At 38.5% G+C, this 21699-nt stretch overlaps 1 protein-coding gene across 18 annotated transcripts in view; it reads left to right on the top strand.

Moving 5' to 3' along the window:
• Positions 1-21699, top strand: part of RAI14 (retinoic acid induced 14) — a 176902-nt gene that overhangs the window by 147976 nt on the left and 7227 nt on the right. For 11 of the 18 annotated variants that reach the window (XM_034960193.4, XM_063604512.1, XM_008956178.6 and 8 more), the window contains 11 exons: positions 57-121; positions 4138-4195; positions 4922-4992; positions 7348-7454; positions 8103-8281; positions 8516-8544; positions 9910-9996; positions 10919-11005; positions 15151-15205; positions 18057-18175; positions 19263-20798. In XM_034960193.4, coding sequence (XP_034816084.2) covers positions 57-121; positions 4138-4195; positions 4922-4992; positions 7348-7454; positions 8103-8281; positions 8516-8544; positions 9910-9996; positions 10919-11005; positions 15151-15205; positions 18057-18175; positions 19263-20798 — 2393 coding nt within the window. The remainder of the gene's footprint in view (positions 1-56; positions 122-4137; positions 4196-4921; positions 4993-7347; positions 7455-8102; positions 8282-8515; positions 8545-9909; positions 9997-10918; positions 11006-15150; positions 15206-18056; positions 18176-19262; positions 20799-21699) is intronic. The other 7 variants (XM_034960196.4, XM_063604513.1, XM_055112456.3 and 4 more) reach the window with 1 other exon arrangement.

Here is a 21699-nt window from a genome sequence, read left to right as displayed (position 1 = left end):
TTTTTTTTAAGTGTGGCCTTTTAAAAAAAAATTATTATTTGAAAAAATCCATTTAGGACACAGCGCCTTACATCTCGCAGCCAAGAACAGCCACCATGAATGCATCAGGAAGCTCCTTCAGGTAAGCTGGTGACAACTTAGAATTATAAATGTGTCGGTTTTACAATTTGTGAAAGAACAAACACACCCTCCATACACACTCCTTTAAATACTGTCCCCAAACCTGTGTTTCCTAAGAAGCTTCATGATTGAAATGATAGCCAAGGAGAAGACTGTCTCCATAGCAACTCCACTGGCAGAGAAGAGGATCTAATCAAAATTGGAGTGTCTTTTTTGGGATCTAGCCTTTTTCTCCCCTTTATTTGGTTCCTTCTTTTCTTTGCTGAAGGACTTACACCCTCTAAATAGTGTAAGTTTTTAAAACATCGGTTTCTAAGCTGTTGGAGATCCTTACCACACAGGATCTCCAGTATCCTAGTATTGTGAAATCATCAGTAGAATGCAGCTCTTCTTTGAGAAGCAAACTTTCAACCATTATTTCCTCATATGTAACTTGATGAGCTTCAGTTCTTGGGTTTTGTTTAAGTCCTTGGTTTTATTCTTCTCTATAATTTTCAGCCAACTCCCTGGTTCAATAATCTTGCCAGGAAGTTTGTAATGATCCCTTAAAGTGACAACTTCCGTAAATCTTTAAAGATGAATATTTAATGAACTCCCAATAGCCATCCATATGGTAACATCCAGTTGTTGCCAGTCAAAATGCAAACTGGCTGTTTTCAGGAACAGCATAGAGCAATAAAATACGTGTTTGCTTGTACTGTCTGTTCTGTTGAACTGTTGTCTTGGCCTTCACAAGCACTATTTGGGACCCAGCATCTTGCTTTAATTTGGCTTTGAAATTCTAATGCAGAAATGTGGTCACATTCTTCAACTTGTCCTGTGCTGTTGATCACACAGCTTCTTGTCTTGCGTTACATGATGCAAGCTATTGCCAGTTCCAAGAATGCTTAACCTTAACAGGTCTTTGAAGCTAAATTCAAGAAAAATAGATTAATGTCTGTGATGTTGTATTATGAGGCTTCCCTTTGAAGACAACTAAAATAGAACTTTTCTTACCTGCCTCTTCTGGGACCAGACACTCTGGATAAGTGAAAATCATTGCTCAAGCTCTCTGCCTCCATATCCTTGGCCCTACCTCAATTTTTAAGTAATTGATTTATGTTTCAAATCTCCATTCCCATTCTGGCTTGGCTATCCAGACTTTGCATCTGACTCTGATTTTAAGGAAGAATTAACCTGACAAGCTGGATGTTCTCGTGGGCAAGAACCAGATATTCTAGTCTCTAATGTAATCTTATATCTGGTTATGCAAATGGATTGGTTTTTCTTCGGAATCTTTGAAGCCTTTAAACAGTTCCTTGTGCTATTTTAAAATTAGGCCAAAGCATGGTAAGTCGTAACTTAATCTCCATTCTTCTTACCACGGAAGGGCAGACATTTCACTAGCGTGGTAGTGTGTTATTACCTCCTCTCACTGCCAAACCATTCAGATTGTTCTTCTTCCTGGATGGTGGTTAAAACCTCAGCCGTGTCCTCCTGTTGGGCTGTTTTCCCAGGTCCTGTTCCTCTTTGCACTCTAGCCAGTTCTTCACCTCTTGTATCAGTAGCCCAGGCTCTCTGTGCTGTGATCCCCATTACCTCCTGCTGCCCCCCACTCCTATACTCTCTGTATTTACGGATCTCCCTGGGCTCTCCAGGCTTTTGCTCTTATTGCCCTTCTGCTGGAGCCATTCCCCCTCTCCAGTGGCTACCAAGGTAAAGTTCTTCCTTCTCACGGCAATGAGCACAAATAGAGCCTTTTGAGATTCTTCAAATTCAAATAAGCTCTCTCAGGCTGGGCGCAGTGGCTCACGCCTGTAATCCTAGCACTTTGGGAGGCTGAGGCGGGTGGATCACCTGAGGCCAGGAGTTCGTGACCAGCCTGGCCAACATGGTGAAACCCCATCTCTTCTAAAAAATACGAAAATTAGCCGGGCATGGTGGTGCATGCCTGTAATCCCAGCTACTCGAGAGGCTGAGGCAGGAGAATCACTTGAACCTGGGAGGTGGAGGTTGCAGCGAGCCAAGATTTCGCCACTACACTTCAGCCTGGGTGACAGGGCGAGACTCCATCTCAAAAACAAACAAACAAAAAAAACAACAAAAAACAAATGAGCTCTCTCCCTTCCCGAACCCTCAACTATTCCTCCCGTCCTTTCTCATACTGTGTTTCTTGGGCACTGTGCATCGTGTCAAACAGTGACAAACAGCAGCCCCTATCCCAGTGGAGCTCCCAGTCTGGTAAACAATCCACAAATAAACATTACAGATTGCACAGCAGTAAAAAGGAAGCTAACGGGTTACTGTAAGAGAGGAATCAGAGGTGGAGGTTCATGGAAGGCCTCGTGAAGGAGGTGATATTTAAGCTGACACCTCCCAAGGATGCAAAGAGCCACAAGGAAAGCATTCTAAGCAAATGGTACAATGTGTGCAAAGGACCTGAGGTCAGAAAGGTGCTGGCCAGGGAGGGAAGAATGCCAATGTGTGGGCCTGGGGCAGAGCAAGTAAGGAGGAAAGCAGCACAGGATGTAGGGCCTTTTGTATGTCATGATGGGCTTGACTGCAGTTCATCCTAAGTACAGCATGGAACTGTGAGGGGCTTTTAAGTAGACAGTGAGAGTCACAGTTTTAAAAGAGAATTCTATTTCTTTAGAGAATTGATAAAAAGGGGAAAAATGCAGAACTGGGGAGACCTGCCAGGAGGCTACCTTAGCTGTTCAGGTGAGAAGACGCTGTCCTAGAAAATGATGTCGGGAACAAGAAAGGGAAGAGGGTAGAGTGGAGGTGAGTTTTGGAGAAAAAAATTGACAGGACATGGTGGTCCACTACATATGGGATGAGGAAGAGGGGAGGGGGAAGGGGGTGGAGGATGAGGAGGAATCAAAGCTGAATCGCTGGTTTCTGGCTCAATGTCTAGACTGATGATGATGCTGTTGATGGAGAAGGTAGTCAGGGAGGAGCAGGTGGGGCACGGGGGAGGGGAAGCCAGAGATTTTGGCTGGGCCTTTGAGATGCTAATAAGACATCAGAGCAGAGATGTGAAGTAGGCAGTGGGTTATCAAGCCTAGCGCTTGAAGATGACAACTTTTGTGTATGAGTAAGAACACAGGCCCTAGCCCAGCCTGTCTGAGTTTGAATCTTGGCTCTGCCATTTACTGCGACTTGAGCAAATTATCAACTTTTTTGTGCCTCTGTTTCTTCATCTGAAAGTGGAAGTAATGATAGTATCTACCTCGTGTTGTTAGGAGACATAAAGCAGTTCTTTGAACAGTGCCTGGCACGTGAGAGCTAATACTTACATAGCACTTATTGTTGTTACTGTTAGGACCTCCGCATTTGGGAGTCACTAGCGTTCATTCTTCTAGATGATATTTCAGGTTGTGGGTGTGGAGGAGCTTACCAAGGAAAAGAGCTTAGAGGAAGAACACTGAGGAGCCCTGAGGTTTTCTGTTTGGCTAGAGGAGGAGCCGCAAGAGGAAAAGCAGAATAAGATGAGCCAAGCAGGGCTCTAGGAGCTGAGAGGTTGGAGAGAGGAGAACAGAAATGTTTATCGTCATTCGAAACATGAAGGTTGTTGGTGACCTTGACCAAGGCCATCTCCTTGGACTCGAGAGGGGACACCCAACTGCAGTGGTTTTGGGAGTGAATGGAGGTGAGGGTGCGTGGACTGCATGTGGGTAATCCTTAAGAGAAAGCTGGTTTCGTGAAGGGGGACAGAAAGGGCAGGAGATGGGGGAAAAGAAAGGATCAAGATGAGAGAGACTAGAGTATGTCTGTTAGCTGGTGGGGTGCTGGAGTGATGAGGGAAGGAGAGGAACAGACAGGTGAAGCAGCAAAGAGGGGAGAGTTTGCCCATCCCAAAGACATGAGTCTCCTTCCCCATAGGAGACTGTAGGCCCCTGGAACACAGCAGTTGGGGCTTATTTATGTTAATAGTCTTCCTAATAAGTCACATCATACCTTGCAGGAAAAGTCTGAACTGAATAGAATTGGGGCAGGGTATTTTATTATATGGATGTATTTATTCTTGTCTTATAGTCTAAATGCCCAGCCGAAAGTGTTGACAGCTCTGGGAAAACAGCTTTACATTATGCAGGTAACTTTCATTCTCCTGTTTGTCTTCTTCTGCCATTAGAAACACCAACTTTTCTTTTTCCTTATTCAGGCCATTAACCTTCCATACTATTCCTGGTGCTCTTTTCTGTCATCATTTCTAAACATTCCCATTTTACTCTGTTTGTAAAACATACACAGTTTTACCGAGGCATATGCCTAGAATTCATCAATTGCTTTGCCACCTAACCACTGAAAATTATCACGATTAATATATTTTAACTAATTTAAGGTTTCTTTTTAAACTAAGAGATATTCTAAGCATTTGTAGATTTCAGGTAATGTGTGATACAGACTTTTTGATTTGAGGATTATTATGAACATCAGTCAATTTTATTTACTAATATTTTGTTTAGTATGATTACACAACTTGAAGTGACAAACGTTGACACTGAACTATGAGTGATTAGATTTACACATGTATTTTATTGCTAGTTGTGGAAAAGCTAAGTCCTGTGAAAACCTGAGCCAAATATTTGCCTAAAGGCAACTGGCAGTCATTGGCTTTAGGCCTACATAACTCTGAAATTAAGCAGTAATTTTAAACACCTCACTCTTAACCTTCCTAATACCATTTCTCTTCAATGCAACTAGAGTGAATATATGTAGAGTGGGTAGAATATGAACATTTCCTTCCTGAAGTATCTGATACCCCTGGTTGTGAATAACTGTGTGATTGGCTGTGGTATTTATATTTTCCTTCCCCCAGCGGCTCAGGGCTGCCTTCAAGCTGTGCAGATTCTCTGCGAACACAAGAGCCCCATAAACCTCAAAGATTTGGTAAGTACCAGGTGGTCACTAGAGGCAGAGGTAGACACTGGTTTCTAGAGCTCAATGGGATACCTCTAGAGTCACTGAGACTTTAGACTAGCAGTCTCCAACCTTTTTGGCATCAGGGGCTGATTTTGGGGAAGATAATTTTTCCATGGATGGGGGTGGGGATGGTTTCAGGATGAAACTACTGCAGCTCAGGTCATCAGGCATTGGAGTGCACAACCTAGATCCCTCGCGTGCTCAGTTCACAATAGGGTTTGTTCTCCTATAAGAATCCAATACTGCTGCTGATCTTATAGGCAGTACTGCTCACTCGCCTGCCACTTACTCCCCGCTGTGCAGCCAGATCCTAACAGGCCACAGACTGGTACTGATCTGCAGCCCCTGGGTTGGGTACTCCTGTTTTAGACAACTAAGTATTGGGCAAATTCTATTGCTTTTCAACCTAGATTCTCTTCTGCAAAATGGATTTATGTATTACTCTTAACCCTTTTCCCATTTGCTCCAAGAATACTCACCAGTGGCGTTTGGGGATACAGCATTTACCTCAAGATAACTTTGCCACGAAATATCTCATTTTTATTATTATTATTTTCGCATCACTCTAGTATATTGACTTTGGAAACAAAAGACATCATTCTGTTTATAGCATTCTGTTTTTAGTAGTGGTATTTCCATTTACAAAATGTAGTAATTCTCGACCACTGAAAATGTCAAATCCTAGAAAACGTAGCATTCCTATGTGTGATGTTAATATCGTTCTCAAAGAGATCTTGGCTGAAGATTCATTTGATGAATCCGATTTTTCTGAGACAGATGATTCTGATGTTAGTTCTGTTTAGAAATAACTCCAAGAACAGTTTTTATATTTTATTTTCACATTGAAAATCAGTCAGATTTGCTTCAGCCTCAAAGAGTGTGTTTATATAAAATTAAATGAGCTCTGGCAGAGAGCTGCACTTTTTTTTTTTTTTCTAAACTGGGAAGAAGGTTAATTAGCTTCTAAAACATTAGTAAAACATTTTGCAGCATATATTTCCTATATAGGTATATTTATTTCCACGGCTATACATGTTTTCTACCATCAATGTAATTACAAATAAAGCTTAATTTCTTGATTTTTTAAAATAAGTCTAAATAGAAATTTTACTACTTTCTTTCTGCACTTGGATAAGTTCTACGTAGAATCTCCCAACTTTGAAGACCATTACTAGGCTATTTTAACTTCACCAGGCTACTTTGAGAATAAATTTATATACCTATCACATGGTTCTGTCATGGGGTTATATTTCATGTTGCAGCATGAGAACTGACATGCATACACTTATATTTGATGGAGATACTGTGAAGTGACTAGATAGAATCTGTAAATAAATTCATATTCCTTGAAGTTCAGTACTTCCTAAGCAGAAAGTAGTATAACTTCACAGAGATAGTGCCCAGAAATCTATCTGAAATTCTTTATGACAATACTCAATCTTTAAGCAGCACTTGTATTTTTAAATAGCTGGATATATTGTAACATCTTTTCCCTTTGCCTATTGAATGCTTCTACCTTAAAACTCACTGTGGATGGATTTATAGGGTATATTCCAGAAAAAAAACAAAATAACAACTTCTCTTTATGGTTTGTGTCAGACCTAAGATTACAAAAAATACTTATGTATATTCTAGTATTTTTCGTCATTTGTTTTATATTGTAATGTTTAAATGTTTAATCCACCTGACATAGTTTGTATATGAGTTGGAGACCTAGATTTCCTTTTTCCCAAAGGGGTAGCAATTGTCATGACATAATTATTCTTTCTATCCATTTCTTTATCTAGTCATGTGTTAGTAACAGACGTAGGCTCTTAATTTATGTTATATTTTGATACATAGCAAGATTACTAAAGGGTACACTTTCTGGTAAAAGTGGAATGGCAGGATATATAATGATTAGTGCACTGGGAATAAGCTGCCTACAGGGCAGTGGGATCTTCTGGTGTCGTGCGGAGACACGCCCTTCCTTTCTCCAGCACCGTCCCTCAGTATACCCAGTACACTTGCCTTGAGCCTTTACACACTTTGTGTTCTGTCCTCTCTCACAATCACCCAAACAGTGATAGCCAAGGGCATAAGCAGCCGCAAGAAGCTGGAGCTCCTATGTAAAAGCTAGCATTCAGTAAAATTCCATAACAAGAGTTATGCCAACATACAATCGTGACTCTATAGGGGTACAGAATATCAGGTTGGACCAGATATTAGATCAGCAGTCAGCAGTCCAAGTCAGGAGAAAAACGTGCAAAAAACAGGGGCTGACTTTTGCAATTCTGGCATTTTGTGCCTGAGGTAAAATCTAAATCTGAATTTGTCTCCTAGGATGGGAATATACCGCTGCTTCTTGCTGTACAAAATGGTCACAGTGAGATCTGTCACTTTCTCCTGGATCATGGAGCAGATGTCAATTCCAGGAACAAAAGTGGAAGGTACTCCAGAATTAGGCAGAAATCATGTGACTTCAGTGATACCCACATTCTGAGAGTATTTCAAAATATCACAGCTATATTTTGGATCATTTGTTATAAGGGATTTTTAACTTCTTACCTTTTTAAAGTTCTACTGTTTCTGATAATCAAGAATCTATGTTGACTTTAAAGCAATTTTCCCCAGACATCTGTGGACATCATTGCTGGCTAAGTCTGTGAGGAGACTATTAAATGCTAATGTGAATAAACAATTTCCTGTGACTTTCTATGCAAAATAAAACAAACCTATTGGTTGTTTTGGAGAAATGGTCTTAGAAATATATGTGTTATTTAAAATGCTTGAGGTAAAACAAGGATAAGATTCATGCCAGTCATATTAAATCCCATCATATTATGCCAAATAGTATAGAAGATTGTGTTGTTTGACAAAATGTGGTTTAATGTTTTGATTTAATCTGAAGTTTAAAAAAAAAAAAAAACACCTAATTTCATCTTGATTGCATTCCACTTCGAATTCCCTGAAGATTAAGTGTAATAAAGGTTTAACTGCACTTAATCTTCTTTTCTCTTTTTTTAAGACAACTGATTTCCCAAGAAAGACTTTTTACATTCTCTTAGTACTAATTTTGTGTCTCTTTTTTCCTTTAGAACTGCTCTCATGCTGGCCTGCGAGATTGGCAGCTCTAACGCTGTGGAAGCCTTAATTAAAAAGGGTGCAGACCTAAACCTTGTAGATTCTCTTGGATACAATGCCTTACATTATTCCAAACTCTCAGAAAATGCAGGAATTCAAAGCCTTCTATTATCAAAAATCTCTCAGGATGCTGGTATGTAAAAGAAAATAGCCAATGTTGTTTTAAGTTTATCCACTCCATTTTCCCCAAAGGATAAAGGAATGTGTGCAATATGATATATTTTATTATTCTTTTAAACATATTCTTGAAAAAAAATGGAGTGTTAAAAAATATTGTATATGGTGTATGTGTGTGTATCCCCCCACCCAAAGTGAATATGAATCATTATGCTTCTTATAGTTCTTTTTTTCACTTTTTCCTCTATAGATTTAAAGACCCCAACAAAACCAAAGCAGGTATTTATCTTTGGGGGAGGCTTCTATGTTTCATTTATGCTTGTGGGAATTTAAAAATGTTCAGATTTAACCACTCTGGTCCACTAGTAAAGTAATAAAGACTATATTGAAAATACTTAGGGACTGAAATATCTTTGAATAAATAAGTCATTGTTATAAGGTGTTAAAGGTTGCCGGGCTGGGCCGGTGGCTCACGCCTGTAATCCCAGCACTTTGGGAGGCCGAGGCTGGTGGATCACCTGAGGTCGGGAGTTCAAGACCACCCTGACCAACATGGAGAAACCCCGCCTCTACTACAATTACAAAATTAGCCGGGCATGGTGGTGCATGCCTGTAATCCCAGCTGCTCGGGAGGCTGAGGCAGGAGAATCACTTGAACCCGGGAGGCGGAGGTTGCGGTGAGCTGAGATTGCACGATTGCACTCCATCCTGGGCAACAAGAGTGAAACTCCTTCTCAAAAAAAAAAGGTGGTAAAGGTTTCCTTAATAATTTGCTTTATTTCAAAAGCATGTAACTTTAAACTTGCTACTTATATGTTCATCTTTTTCTGAAATGTACTAACTCATACTTCCTATTGGTGTGAAAATGTTTGATGTGGCTTAAACTCTGTGACTGAATAACACTGTTTTAAATACTTGTAATATCACATGGGCTACAGAGCTACAGCCAGAAAATGTTAGCTATTTAATGAAAATAAGAGAATTTAGCCTTTTCTTTTAATTAGGGTTTTTCTAGAACGTCATGTGGTGTTACACAAAGTAGAAATTGAGCTTGCCCTGTTATTGTGTAGTTTTTTCTAAAAATATATTGTCACTATCTGTTTTTTTGATGAACAGTATATGTTTGGTTGTTTATTTATTTACACATCTATGTTCTTGAAGAAATCGTAAACAGCAAATACTCAATACTGAATTTATGTGCTAACTGTATTACTTATCAGTAACCTTCAAAAATGAAGTTATCCCTTTCCCTCATATTTATAGTCTTTAAAAAAAGGAATGGAAGTAATGCAGACATGTGGGAAATACCATTGCTTTTCATTAATACAGAAAGCTGACTGTGATTGTATTCTGGATTCTAAGTTGTAGTAGACCTCAACCTCTACTTTCCCAGTTCTCCACACCAACCTAATCTGGTTTTGTCTCATGTGTTTTTATTTTCTTGCTATTAAAGCATGGGCTGCTAGGAGAATACTTGCGCATGCATATTATTTATTTTTATGTTGGTAGCAGATTTCAGATTTTGATAAAGTAAGAAATGCATGAACTTTTGAGGTTTTTCTCATGTGTTTGATAAAGCTACTTGCCCAGACTTTACTAACCAAACTAACCCACCTCCATTCTTTGGACTGTGATAACTTTCAGCATGACCAAGTCTCTAAAATAAGCTCAGAAAGAAGTGGAACTCCAAAAAAACGCAAAGCTCCACCACCTCCTATCAGTCCTACCCAGGTAAAAACAAAAGCAAACCGACAATCAATAAACGCACCACAAGAAAGCCATAAATTTGTCATTTTGTTTAGGCCAAAAAGGAATGTTTTAGAACTGACCTTTAAGTGCATATTTAAAATTTTCCTTAGCAGTTTTAAATTACAAATTGTGGTAAGAAGGATTGATGATTAGTATGGAAATAATGTTGATTCTTATCTATTTTTAAAAAAACAGTAGAATCGAATAGCCTCTTTTTGAAAAGTCTCAAGGAAATTTCTCAAAATCTTATCACAGAAACTTTCCCTTAAGATAAGTTCAATTTATTTTTAGTTCCTTATGTTAAAAGATCTAGTAAGGACTGGGAGAATGAGTAGCCATTGAGGCAATTAGTTGAAAATGAATTTCAGTTCATTTCTTAAAACATTGCTGCAATACATTTGCCTTTTTAATTGCTTTTAAGGTTGGCTAATATTAAAAGTAGTTTTCATTTCTGAGCTTTATAGTGACCATTGCATAGCGGAGGAAGCTCAGTAATCTATGTAATGGCAGGTAAAAACACATCGAAATTTGTTATTTAAAAATTCATAGGCCATAAAGAGAATAATCCATATTTAAATAGTAGAGAGGAATAGCTCATCTCATAAGTATTTTTTAAATGTATGTCAGCATACTTATTAATATTCTTAACCTGCAATAGAAGTTTTATAGATTTTTTAAAAAGTGATTCTAATATAGGAGCACAGTTATATTCTGTAAACTTTCAGAAAGTATTTGAAGTAGCTGAATTGCACTGAAAATATTCTACCCGTGAATTAATTGATGCCAAGGATACTTACTGTTAGATTTCATTGCATTGGTTAAACAGGTTGATTCTTCGGCACTGGAGAAGAGGAGTTTGAAGATACATTCTTTATTGATGATTTTCATTTTGTTTCTTTTTTAGTTGAGTGATGTCTCCTCCCCAAGATCAATAACTTCGACGCCACTATCGGGAAAGGAATCGGTATTTTTTGCGGAACCACCCTTCAAGGTATTTCCTTTCTGTATTCAGTTTTGTTACTGTATTTTAAGATACATGATAGACTTGCTTTAAGTTATATAACAGTGGGAAAAACAGAATATACTTCTGAATCATTGGTTCACAACCTTTTCACCGTGAAGTACCCCTTGATTATTTTTTCTGGCATGGACCCCATAAAGCAAGAATTTGTACAGCTAGTTTGTATCCATAATAATTTAAAATTTTTAAAAAATCATTGAGTGAATAAATTAAATTTACAAACCAATAATTGATTTTCTTCATTTAAAAAAAAAAGAGACAAGAGGGCTGGGTGCAGTGGCTCACACCTGGAATCCCAGCACTTTGGGAGGCCAAGGTGGGCAGATCACCTGAGGTCAGGAGTTCAAGACCAGCTTGGCCAAGAAGGCAAAACCCTATCTCTACTAAAAATACAAAAACTAGGCTGGGGTTGGTGGCTCACGCCTGTAATCCCAGCACTTTGGGAGGCTGAGGCAGGTGGATCATGAGGTCAAGAGATCGAGACCATCCTGGCCAACATGGTGAAACTCCGTCTCTACTAAAAGTACAAAAATTAGCTGGGCATGATGGTGCGCACCTTTAATCCCAGCTACTTAGGCGGCTGAGGCAGGAGAATCACTTGCACCCAAGAGGCAGAGATTGCAGTGAGCCGAGATCGCGCCACTGCACTCTAGCTTGGCAACAGGGCGAGACTCCGTCTCAAAAAAAAAAAGAAAAGAAAAAATACAAAAATTAGTTGGGCCTGGTGGCAGGCGCCTGTAGTCCCAGCTACTCAGGAGGCTGAGGCAGGAGAATTACTTGAACCCAGGAGGCAGAGGTTGCAGTGAGCCAAGATCGGGCCACTGCACTCCAGCATGGGCGACAGAGCAAGTGTCTTGTGGTAGGGAGCAGGGACAAAGTTTACTTATATGGAATCTAAAAAAGTTGAACCCATAGAAGCAGAGAGTAGAATGATAATTGGGGAGTGGTGGGAGGTATTGGGGAGATGTTGGCTAGAGGGTACAACATTTCATCCAGATAAAAGGAATAAGTTCAAGAGATCCATGGTACAACATGGTGACTATAGTTAATAACAATGCATTGGATTCTGAAAATCACTCAGGGAGCAGATTTTAAGTGTTTTCATCACAAAAAATGATAAGTGTGTGACATTAATTAGCTCCATGGCCTTTTCACATTATGTATGTATTTGCAGACATCATGATGTACATGGTAAATACATACAACTTTTATTTGTCAACTAAAAAATAAATTAACTTTTTCAAAAATAAGGTGTGGAAGTTACCAGCTTCTACCTGTTATTCTCCTCATTCTTTCCTGAATGCAGAATATTGAGGAAATGCCAAAAATTATATTTCAGGAACTTCTCTATTTATAATGAAATATTCTAGATTGGATCCTGGGACAGAAAAAGGCCATTATTCGAAAAACTGGCGCAATTTGAATAAAGTTGTAATTTAGATAGTAGTAATTTACCAATTGACAAATGTATAATGGCTACATCTGTTGTAAACATTAGAAGAAATAAGTGAAGGTTTCTATCTTGCAACTTTTTTATAAATCTTAAATTGCTCCAAATACAAAGTGCTAAAGTTTTTTAAAAAAGAGACAAAGATAAGAACTTACTAGATAAGCAGTCTTCTTACCCAGTTAAGTTTATATTAATTCCAATCAAAGAGACAGAAACTTGTGTTATTCTCTGTTGTCTTACTGAGAATTGTATAGTTAATTTTTTTCCTGACTATAAAAGTAATATGTATTTATTTTACAAATGTTAGAAAATCCATTAGGTTTTATCCACCTGGTTCTGTAGATTTGTGGTTGGAAAACATTTTAAGGAAGTGGGAGGATATTTCCATTTAATATCTGTTTATCTAACATACTGAGAAATTGTACTCAAGGGGGAAATAAAATTTATAATTGTTAACATGAAATTTCAATATTTTATATTTACTTACTTTCCCTTATTTAGAATTACTAAAGATTTTTTTTTAACTTGGATACACATTAATCTGAAACAGATTCTATCAACCTATCATTTCCCTCACTTTAGACTTTGCTAATAAACTCTTCAGATGAATTTCTATGTAAGACAAGGCAACTATACTCTTATAGTTAGTACGATAATATCTTCTGATATGACTGTGCCTCAAAGAAGCAATGCAATCCGAAGAATATCACAAATTATGATTTTTCAGAGGTAGAGTATAAAAGACTGTAATTTCTGAAAAAAAAACAACAACAAAAAACAAGATAAAAAGTGACATTTATTCCTATGTTAGCTTAGGGAGGAGACAAAAGTGATATCTAGGCCAGGCTCGGTGGCTCACAGCTCATGCCTGTAATCCCAGCACTTCGGGAGGCCAAAGCAGGTGGATCATGAGGTCAGGAGATTGAGACCATGCTGGCTAACACAGTGAAACCCCGTCTCTACTAAAAATACAAAAAATTAGTCAGGTGTGGTGGCGGGCACCTGTAATCCCAGCTACTGGGAAGGCTGAGGCAGGAGAATCGCTTGAACCTGGGAGGCAGAGGTTGCAGTGAACCAACATTGCGCCACTGCACTCCAGCCTGGGCGACAGAGACTCCGTCTCAAAAAAAAAAAAAAAAAAAGAAAAGAAAAAGAAAAAAGAAAAAGTGATATCTATTTAAAATGGCTAAAGTTTAAAAAGACTGAAACTACCAAGTGAGGATTGAGGATGTGGCAGAACTAGAACTCCATTTCCTGCTGGTGGGAATCTAAAATGGTATAACTATTACCAGTTTGGAAAGCTGGAAGTTTCATTAAAGTTAAATATAAACCTAATATATGATCCAGCCATCCACTCATAGGTGTTTACCAAAATAAATGAAATTATATGTTTAGACACAATCTTGTATGCAAATGTTTGTAGCAGCTTCATTCACAACCTCCCCAAATTGGAAGCAAACCAAATGTCCATGAACAAGTGAATAAAGATAATGAGATATACCCATATAATGAAATATTATCTGCCAATAAAGAGGAATGAACTGTAGTGCAAGTAACAACATAGTTGAATCTGAAAAGTCATCATGCTGAGAGAAGCCAGCCACCAAAAAATTCATACGGGATGACATTCCATTTATAGGAATTCTAAGAAATGTAAAAAAAGAGTTGTGGTTGCCTAGGAATGATGTGGGCAAGGACTGGTTGTAATGAGGCATGAAGAAGCTTTTAGGCATAATGAACAGATTCTCTATCTTGACTATAGCGTTGGTTCCATAGGTATACATCTGTCAAAAACTCTTCAAATTGTAAACTTGGCTGGATGCAGTTTATTATACGTTATATAGTGGAAAATATAAAAACAAATAAATTTGTTATAAAAGTGAAAGGACTGCTTTTTGTAAAGATAAGCACTTAACTAAAAATAAGCTACTTTATTATTTAGCATTTGGGCTTTTACAAAGGTATCTCTGCTGAAAAATTCTCTTATCATTGACTGGCTCATTTGGATGCCACATTGTAATTTTTAGCAAGTCACTATAATGTTTTCAAATGAGATTGTGGCTTTGAAGTTCCAAGAATTTTTACGGTATATTAACAGATATTCAGGGACAAAGCATTAGAGAAAATCTTTAGGGAATCTATTGCCAATCTGAGACCATATGATATTTATTACCATTTCCCTTAGAAAAGTTAATAGTAACTTTAATAGCAGATAACTTATAAAATGATAAAGCTAAAAAATCTGCTTTAAAATATTTCAATCAATGTATAATGCAGACATATAGAACTTCTCTTTGACTTCATTACGAAAGCACTATTTGCCGTCTCAGTTTTTAGTACATAACTCAGTAAATTAGCAATTACATAAAATTATTGTGATCTTAAATATATTTGCATTGTACTCACTAAATGAAACTTCTGAAAAATATTTAGAGAATATGCCCTTTGGAACTTCTAATGTTTTAGAAATTAAACTTAGTAGATAATTGTCACTTTTACTCATTTATAGCTTAAAATATCTTCTTTCTTCGAGATTTTCTAGCGCTTTTCTAGTAGGATCATACCAGATCTGCTCTGCGTAAGCTCAAGGAGGAAAGTCTGCTTGATTCTTTTGTGTAATGTTACATTTAGAAATGTTCTTTAAGTCATTTTTGTGTTTCAATAGGCTGAGATCAGTTCTATACGAGAAAACAAAGACAGACTAAGTGACAGTACTACAGGTAAGATAAGGAAGCATCTGTTTTTTTTTTTTCCTTCAACCAAACTATTTCATGTCCATTTAAAGAGAGCAAAGGCCAAGCTGGGGTGCTGTGTAAAAATGTCACGAGCCAGCATGTCCACACAGAGCTGCCAGTCACGCACAGGCTGAAGCGCTCTGTACTTCAGGGTGCCTTCTTCACCTGCATTTTAAAGAGTCTCTGAATTTGAATTTTGAAAAATACATCTTTATTTTCACTTGTCCCAAACTACATGTTAGCAGTTCGTTCAATTATGAGTACAGGCAATAAGCCTCAGTGGTATTAGCAGACCAGTGATTTTGTCACCAAGAGAATTCCTATCACCTTACTGTTATTGCAGATATCTTGAAATATTCACAATATTGCTACCAAAAATTATGGCAGTTATTAGACCTGCTGCCAGATCTTGTTATTGTTACCAAATAAGCTCTTACCCATTTAAAAATATCATGTTCAGATGAGGTCCATAGGCTTCTGCTGTCTGCTAAACGCGTTCTTTGCAGCCGAGCAGCACATTATTTCATGAAGGGGGAACCCACCATGCCACCTCCGTGACTGTCCCCATCTAACTTTTCTACTTTGGATTTCAAGTAGACACACGCAAAGACAAGAATGTTCATGAAGTCATATGTAATCATATTGTCTTTATGATCATAGGGTTTAATTCATTGTGTCTCTTATAAAAGAGTGCCTCCTAAGAATTTACCCTTTAAGAACGTAATATAGTATCTTCAGAATCCATTTAAAATGCAGAAGAGACAATTTCAAAGGTCCACTTTTGCTCCAGCATTCAGTGTCTTAATCTGTTGTGTATTTCATAGGTGTTTGGAGCCTTTAATTTGCAGAACTTAGAAATATTTTTATTTATGTATTTATTGATTTATTTTAGAGATGGGGTCTTACTGTATTGCCCAGGCTGGTCTCAAACTCCTGAGCTCAAGCGATCCTCCCACCTTGGCCTCCCATAGTGCTGGGATTATAGGCATGAGCCACCACACCCGGCCCTAGAAACATTAAACTTTCTAATTCCTGGCAGAGATCAATGTTAATATAACTAAACAAATGTTACATTGGGTACTTTAAAAACCATTCACTGTATCTTAGAAGTAATTTTTATTTCTTAGAATTGCATTTAGGCTCCCAGTTCCCTAGTTCATTCCACACTCACCAGACTTCATGTCAAGGAAACTCAGCTGTGATTTAGGCATCAGACTTATGATGAGAAGCAAGGATTTCTATGAAGAAAGGTCATTTTGCATCCTTCCAAGTTAAGATTAAAGTTTTCATCTTTGCATTAAATGGCTGTGAGAAAATAAAAAGCATAGCATTAAAAATTTAGATCAGTGCTTTTCAAAGTGTGGGTAAAGTATTTACTAGCTTATAATAATTAAGGAGTTTGAGCTGGGTGTGGTGGCCCACACCTGTAATCCCAGCACTTTGGGAGGCCGAGGTGGGCAGATCACCTGAGGTCAGGAGTTTGAGACCAGCCTGGCCAACGTGGCAAAACCCCGTCTCTACTAAAAATACAAAAATTAGCTATTACATAAAATTATTGAGATTTTATGTAATAGTTAATTATTGAGCATGCCTGTAGTCCCAGCTACTTGGGAAGCTGACGCAGAAGAATTGCTTGAATCTGGGAGGCAGAGGTTGCAGTGAGTGGAGATCGTGCCACTGCACTCCAGCTTGGGTGACACAGCAAGACTCCATCTCAAAAAGTAATAATAATATTAAGTTTGGACCAGAAATTCACACAGTTACTTCACTAAGCACATTGTTTTGTTCAGCTGACATATCTTTTGTAGGACTTTCTAGATGAAGGAAGCAGTACATTGCATTGCATTCTGGAGGAAGTTTGCTATCTCAGTGACCACCTTGAATAGCACTCCTTAAGTTGCAATTTCAGCATGATAATCAGTAGGATGTCCGAAAGTTGTGGTTTACCAACAGGGATTACTGTGGGATTCAGAGAAGAGAAGATAGTTTCATGCTAGGGTGGTCTTTGAATGCTTTAAGGACTGGGCAAAGTTTGACATGATGCTTAAGAATTCTCTAGGCAGAGAGATTCTGCAGGGCAATCCTGTGGATAAAGAATGAAAGAATCAGCTGTGTGTTGAGAATGTAGAGGGTGTGATGGGAACCATGAATCTGAGGAAAATAGGAATCTAGAAAAGTAGCAGTGTCATGAACCTGAAGAAGTAGACTGGAGCCAAATCATAGAGGCCTGAACCCAGATAAAGGAATTTGGAGATTATTTTTGGAGGGAAAACAATTAAAGCACTTGACCCAGAGGAATGACCCAATCAAAGTATGTTTTAGGAAGACTGGTCTGACGTTGCTGTGCAGGCTACAGTTTCACTGGGAAGAAGAGAGAGGCAGAGATTTGTTGGGAAGCTGTTTGCAGAGTTTCCAAGTAAGGTGATAAAGTCTTAACTACAGTAATGGTGGTAGGGGAAAGAAAGAAACCAGATTCCAGAGACATTTCTAAAATGATTCACAGAACTGAGACTTACAAGGCACAGGGAAGAACCAACAACAACCAAGATATGACACTTAAGCAAATGAATAGGAAATATATGACCAAATTCATCAATTTTCAGAATTGCCTTGTGTACACATGTATCTAGTATTGTGCTAGCAATACCACAGTAAGGAAACCCCAGTTTCCTTTCTATATAAAATGAAAATTTTAGTTCACCCATCCAGCTGCTAGGGCGTTTTATAATTAGGGCCAGGAAGAAGAACTGGATTAGGCTAGGAAGTGAATTTGTCTCAGGTTAGAGAAATAAGAGTTTAATTGTTTTATATTTTAAATGGCTTTCTCTTTCCCAAGGTGCTGATAGCTTATTGGATATAAGTTCTGAAGCTGACCAACAAGATCTTCTCTCCCTATTGCAAGCAAAAGTTGCTTCCCTTACCTTACACAATAAGGAGTTACAAGATAAATTACAGGTATATAAATAGATTGCTATCACGGACTATTCTGTAGAGTCAAGCTCTTGGTCTTTTCAGTAGTCAGATGTATTTTGTTTTAAATGTGTACATTAGTTTCTTTTTAAATATTAGCTTTAAGCATCTTATAGTTATTTGTTTCATGAGAGTGTTATTCATTAACTCTTTCTGTAAATTATTCAACTGGTAAATTATAAATAATTATACACATAGTATGATCAGTATTAAATATTCTATATGTTTAATAAATTATATAAATAAAACAAACAAAATTTATAGAAATAAAAATTCTATATAAAATATACTATATGCATAGAATGATGCATAATATATATAATTTTATATTTTGATTTTATATATATTAAAATTTTATGTTTTAAATTATATATGTATGTGTGTGTATATATATATATATATATAATATTATCCATTCATTTAGTAAAGTTGATCACTTAACAGGTTTAAGAACTTGATAAGAAATGGCTGTACCAAAAAATAAGAAGAAGAAATAGCTGTACTATATATCCATTACCCCTCTTGGCAAGTAGAATGATATAAGAAATAAAGGAAATTTTTGAATTGGAGGCTTTGTAGAGAAAACAATTTTAGTGTTTTCAAAGTGACACGAATCATCTGTCCCAATAGAACCCAAAACAAGCTTTGTGTCATTAGTCCCACTCATGTCCCAGACTGTCTTTTTTCATGGCATGAGAATACACAGGCAAAGTGATCATGCTACTCTCTCGTACCAAAGTTGCGGATTTACTCCTCTCATTCTAGTTCCTTGCTTAGCTAACCACGCCTTTGGTATCTTTTTTTTTTTTTTTTTTTTTTTGAGACGGAGTCTCGCTCTGTCTCCGAGGCTGGAGTGCAGTGGCGCGATCTCGACTCACTGCAAGCTCCGCCTCCCGGGTTCACGCCATTCTCTTGCCTCAGCCTCCCGAGTAGCTGGGACTACAGGCGCCCGCCACCACGCCCGGCTAATTTTTTGTATTTTTTTTAGTAGAGACGGGGTTTCACCGTGTTAGCCAGGATGGTCTCAATCTCCTGACCTTTGATATCATTTAATTCTTGCTTTTTTTCCTAGGCCAAATCACCCAAGGAGGCGGAAGCAGACCTAAGCTTTGACTCATACCATTCCACCCAAACTGACTTGGGCCCATCCCTGGGAAAACCTGGTGAAACCTCTCCCCCAGACTCCAAATCATCTCCATCTGTCTTAATACATTCTTTAGGTAAATCCACTACTGACAATGATGTCAGAATTCAGCAACTGCAAGAGATTTTGCAAGATCTACAGAAGAGATTAGAGAGCTCTGAAGCCGAGAGAAAACAGCTACAGGTCGAACTCCAGTCCCGAAGGGCAGAACTGGTATGCTTAAACAACACTGAGATTTCAGAGAACAGCTCTGACCTCAGCCAGAAACTTAAAGAAACTCAGAGCAAATACGAGGAGGCTATGAAAGAAGTCCTTAGAGTGCAGAAGCAGATGAAACTCGGTCTTGTCTCACCTGAAAGCATGGATAATTATTCACATTTCCATGAGCTGAGGGTCACGGAAGAGGAAATAAATGTGCTAAAGCAGGATCTGCAGAATGCATTAGAAGAAAGTGAAAGAAATAAAGAGAAAGTGAGAGAGTTAGAGGAAAAACTGGTAGAGAGGGAGAAAGGTACAGTGATTAAGCCACCTGTGGAAGAGTACGAGGAAATGAAAAGTTCATATTGCTGTGTTATTGAGAATATGAATAAGGAGAAAGCATTTTTGTTTGAGAAATACCAAGAAGCCCAAGAAGAAATCATGAAATTAAAAGACACACTAAAAAGTCAGATGACACAGGAAGCCAGTGATGAAGCTGAGGACATGAAAGAAGCCATGAATAGGATGATAGATGAACTCAATAAACAGGTGAGCGAGCTGTCACAGCTGTACAAAGAAGCCCAGGCTGAGCTGGAGGATTACAGGAAAAGGAAATCTCTAGAGGATGTCACAGCTGAATATATCCATAAAGCAGAGCATGAGAAACTGATCCAATTGACAAACGTGTCCAGGGCTAAAGCAGAAGATGCACTGTCTGAAATGAAGTCTCAGTATTCAAAAGTGTTGAATGAGTTGACCCAGCTCAAACAACTGGTCGATGCACAAAAAGAGAACTCTGTCTCTATCACAGAACATTTGCAAGTGATAACCACGCTGCGGACTGCAGCAAAAGAGATGGAAGAAAAAATAAGCAATCTTAAGGAACACCTTGCAAGCAAGGAAGTGGAAGTAGCAAAGCTGGAGAAACAACTCTTAGAAGAGAAAGCTGCTATGACTGATGCAATGGTACCTCGGTCTTCCTATGAAAAGCTCCAGTCATCCTTAGAGAGTGAAGTGAGTGTGTTGGCATCGAAATTAAAGGAATCTGTGAAAGAGAAAGAGAAGGTCCATTCAGAGGTTGTCCAGATTAGAAGTGAGGTCTCACAGGTGAAAAGAGAAAAGGAAAATATTCAGACTCTCTTGAAATCCAAAGAGCAAGAAGTAAATGAACTTCTGCAAAAATTCCAGCAAGCTCAGGAAGAACTTGCAGAAATGAAAAGATACTCTGAGAGCTCTTCAAAACTGGAGGAAGATAAAGATAAAAAGGTTGGTGAAACTGTATTGCTGTTGGGTTTCTAGCAATAAGTCTTAGTCTCTTTGGCTTTTACTATATTAAATATTTCTAGTGTTGGCACTAAACTGGAGTGAATGCTCAGAGGCTCTGCACATGAACTTTATCTGTCACCAAAGCCACATTAAGAATAGTTTGTTGGGTCGGCCGGATGTGGTGGCTCATGCTTATAATCCCAGCACTTTGGGAGGCCAAGGTGGGTGGATCACTTGAGGTCAGGAGTTCGAGACCAGCCTGGCCAACATGGTGAAACCACGTCTCTACTAAAAATACAAAAATTAGCTGGGCGTGGTGGCACACGCCTGTAATCCCAGCTACTAGGGAGGCTGAGGCAGGAGAATGGCTTGAACCCAGGAGGTGGTGGTTGCAGTGAGCCAAGATCAGGCCACTGCACTCCAGCCTGGGCAACAGAGTGAACAGACTTCATCTCAAAAAAAAAAAAAGAAAAAGAATTCTTTGTTGGGTATTCGTATTTTAAAAACACATCTGCTGGGCATAGTGGCTCACTCCTCTAATTCCAGCAGTTTGGGAGGCCATGATGGGAGGATGGCTTGAGACCAGCCTCAGCAACATAGTGAGACCCCATCGGTACAAAAAATTTTAAAATTAGCCAGGCATGGTGGTATGAGCATGTAGTCCCAGCCACTTGAGAGGCTAAGGCAGGAAAATCACTAGAGCCCTGCAAGTCAAGACTGTCATGAGCCATATCAACACCACTGCATTTTAGCCTGGGCAACAGAGTGAGACCCTGCCTCAAAAAATAATCAATAAGCAAACATCAATCTTCGGCCACTTCTCCTTATACTAAAGCATTTTCACATATGTGGTGCATATCTGTCCTTTAAAAATCATTTTACAGAAGCTTTGCCAGTACTG

This window comes from Pan paniscus, chromosome 4, assembly GCF_029289425.2.
Source record: "Pan paniscus chromosome 4, NHGRI_mPanPan1-v2.0_pri, whole genome shotgun sequence".
NCBI lineage: Eukaryota > Metazoa > Chordata > Mammalia > Primates > Hominidae > Pan > Pan paniscus.
This window is presented reverse-complemented; position numbering and strand designations above follow the sequence as displayed.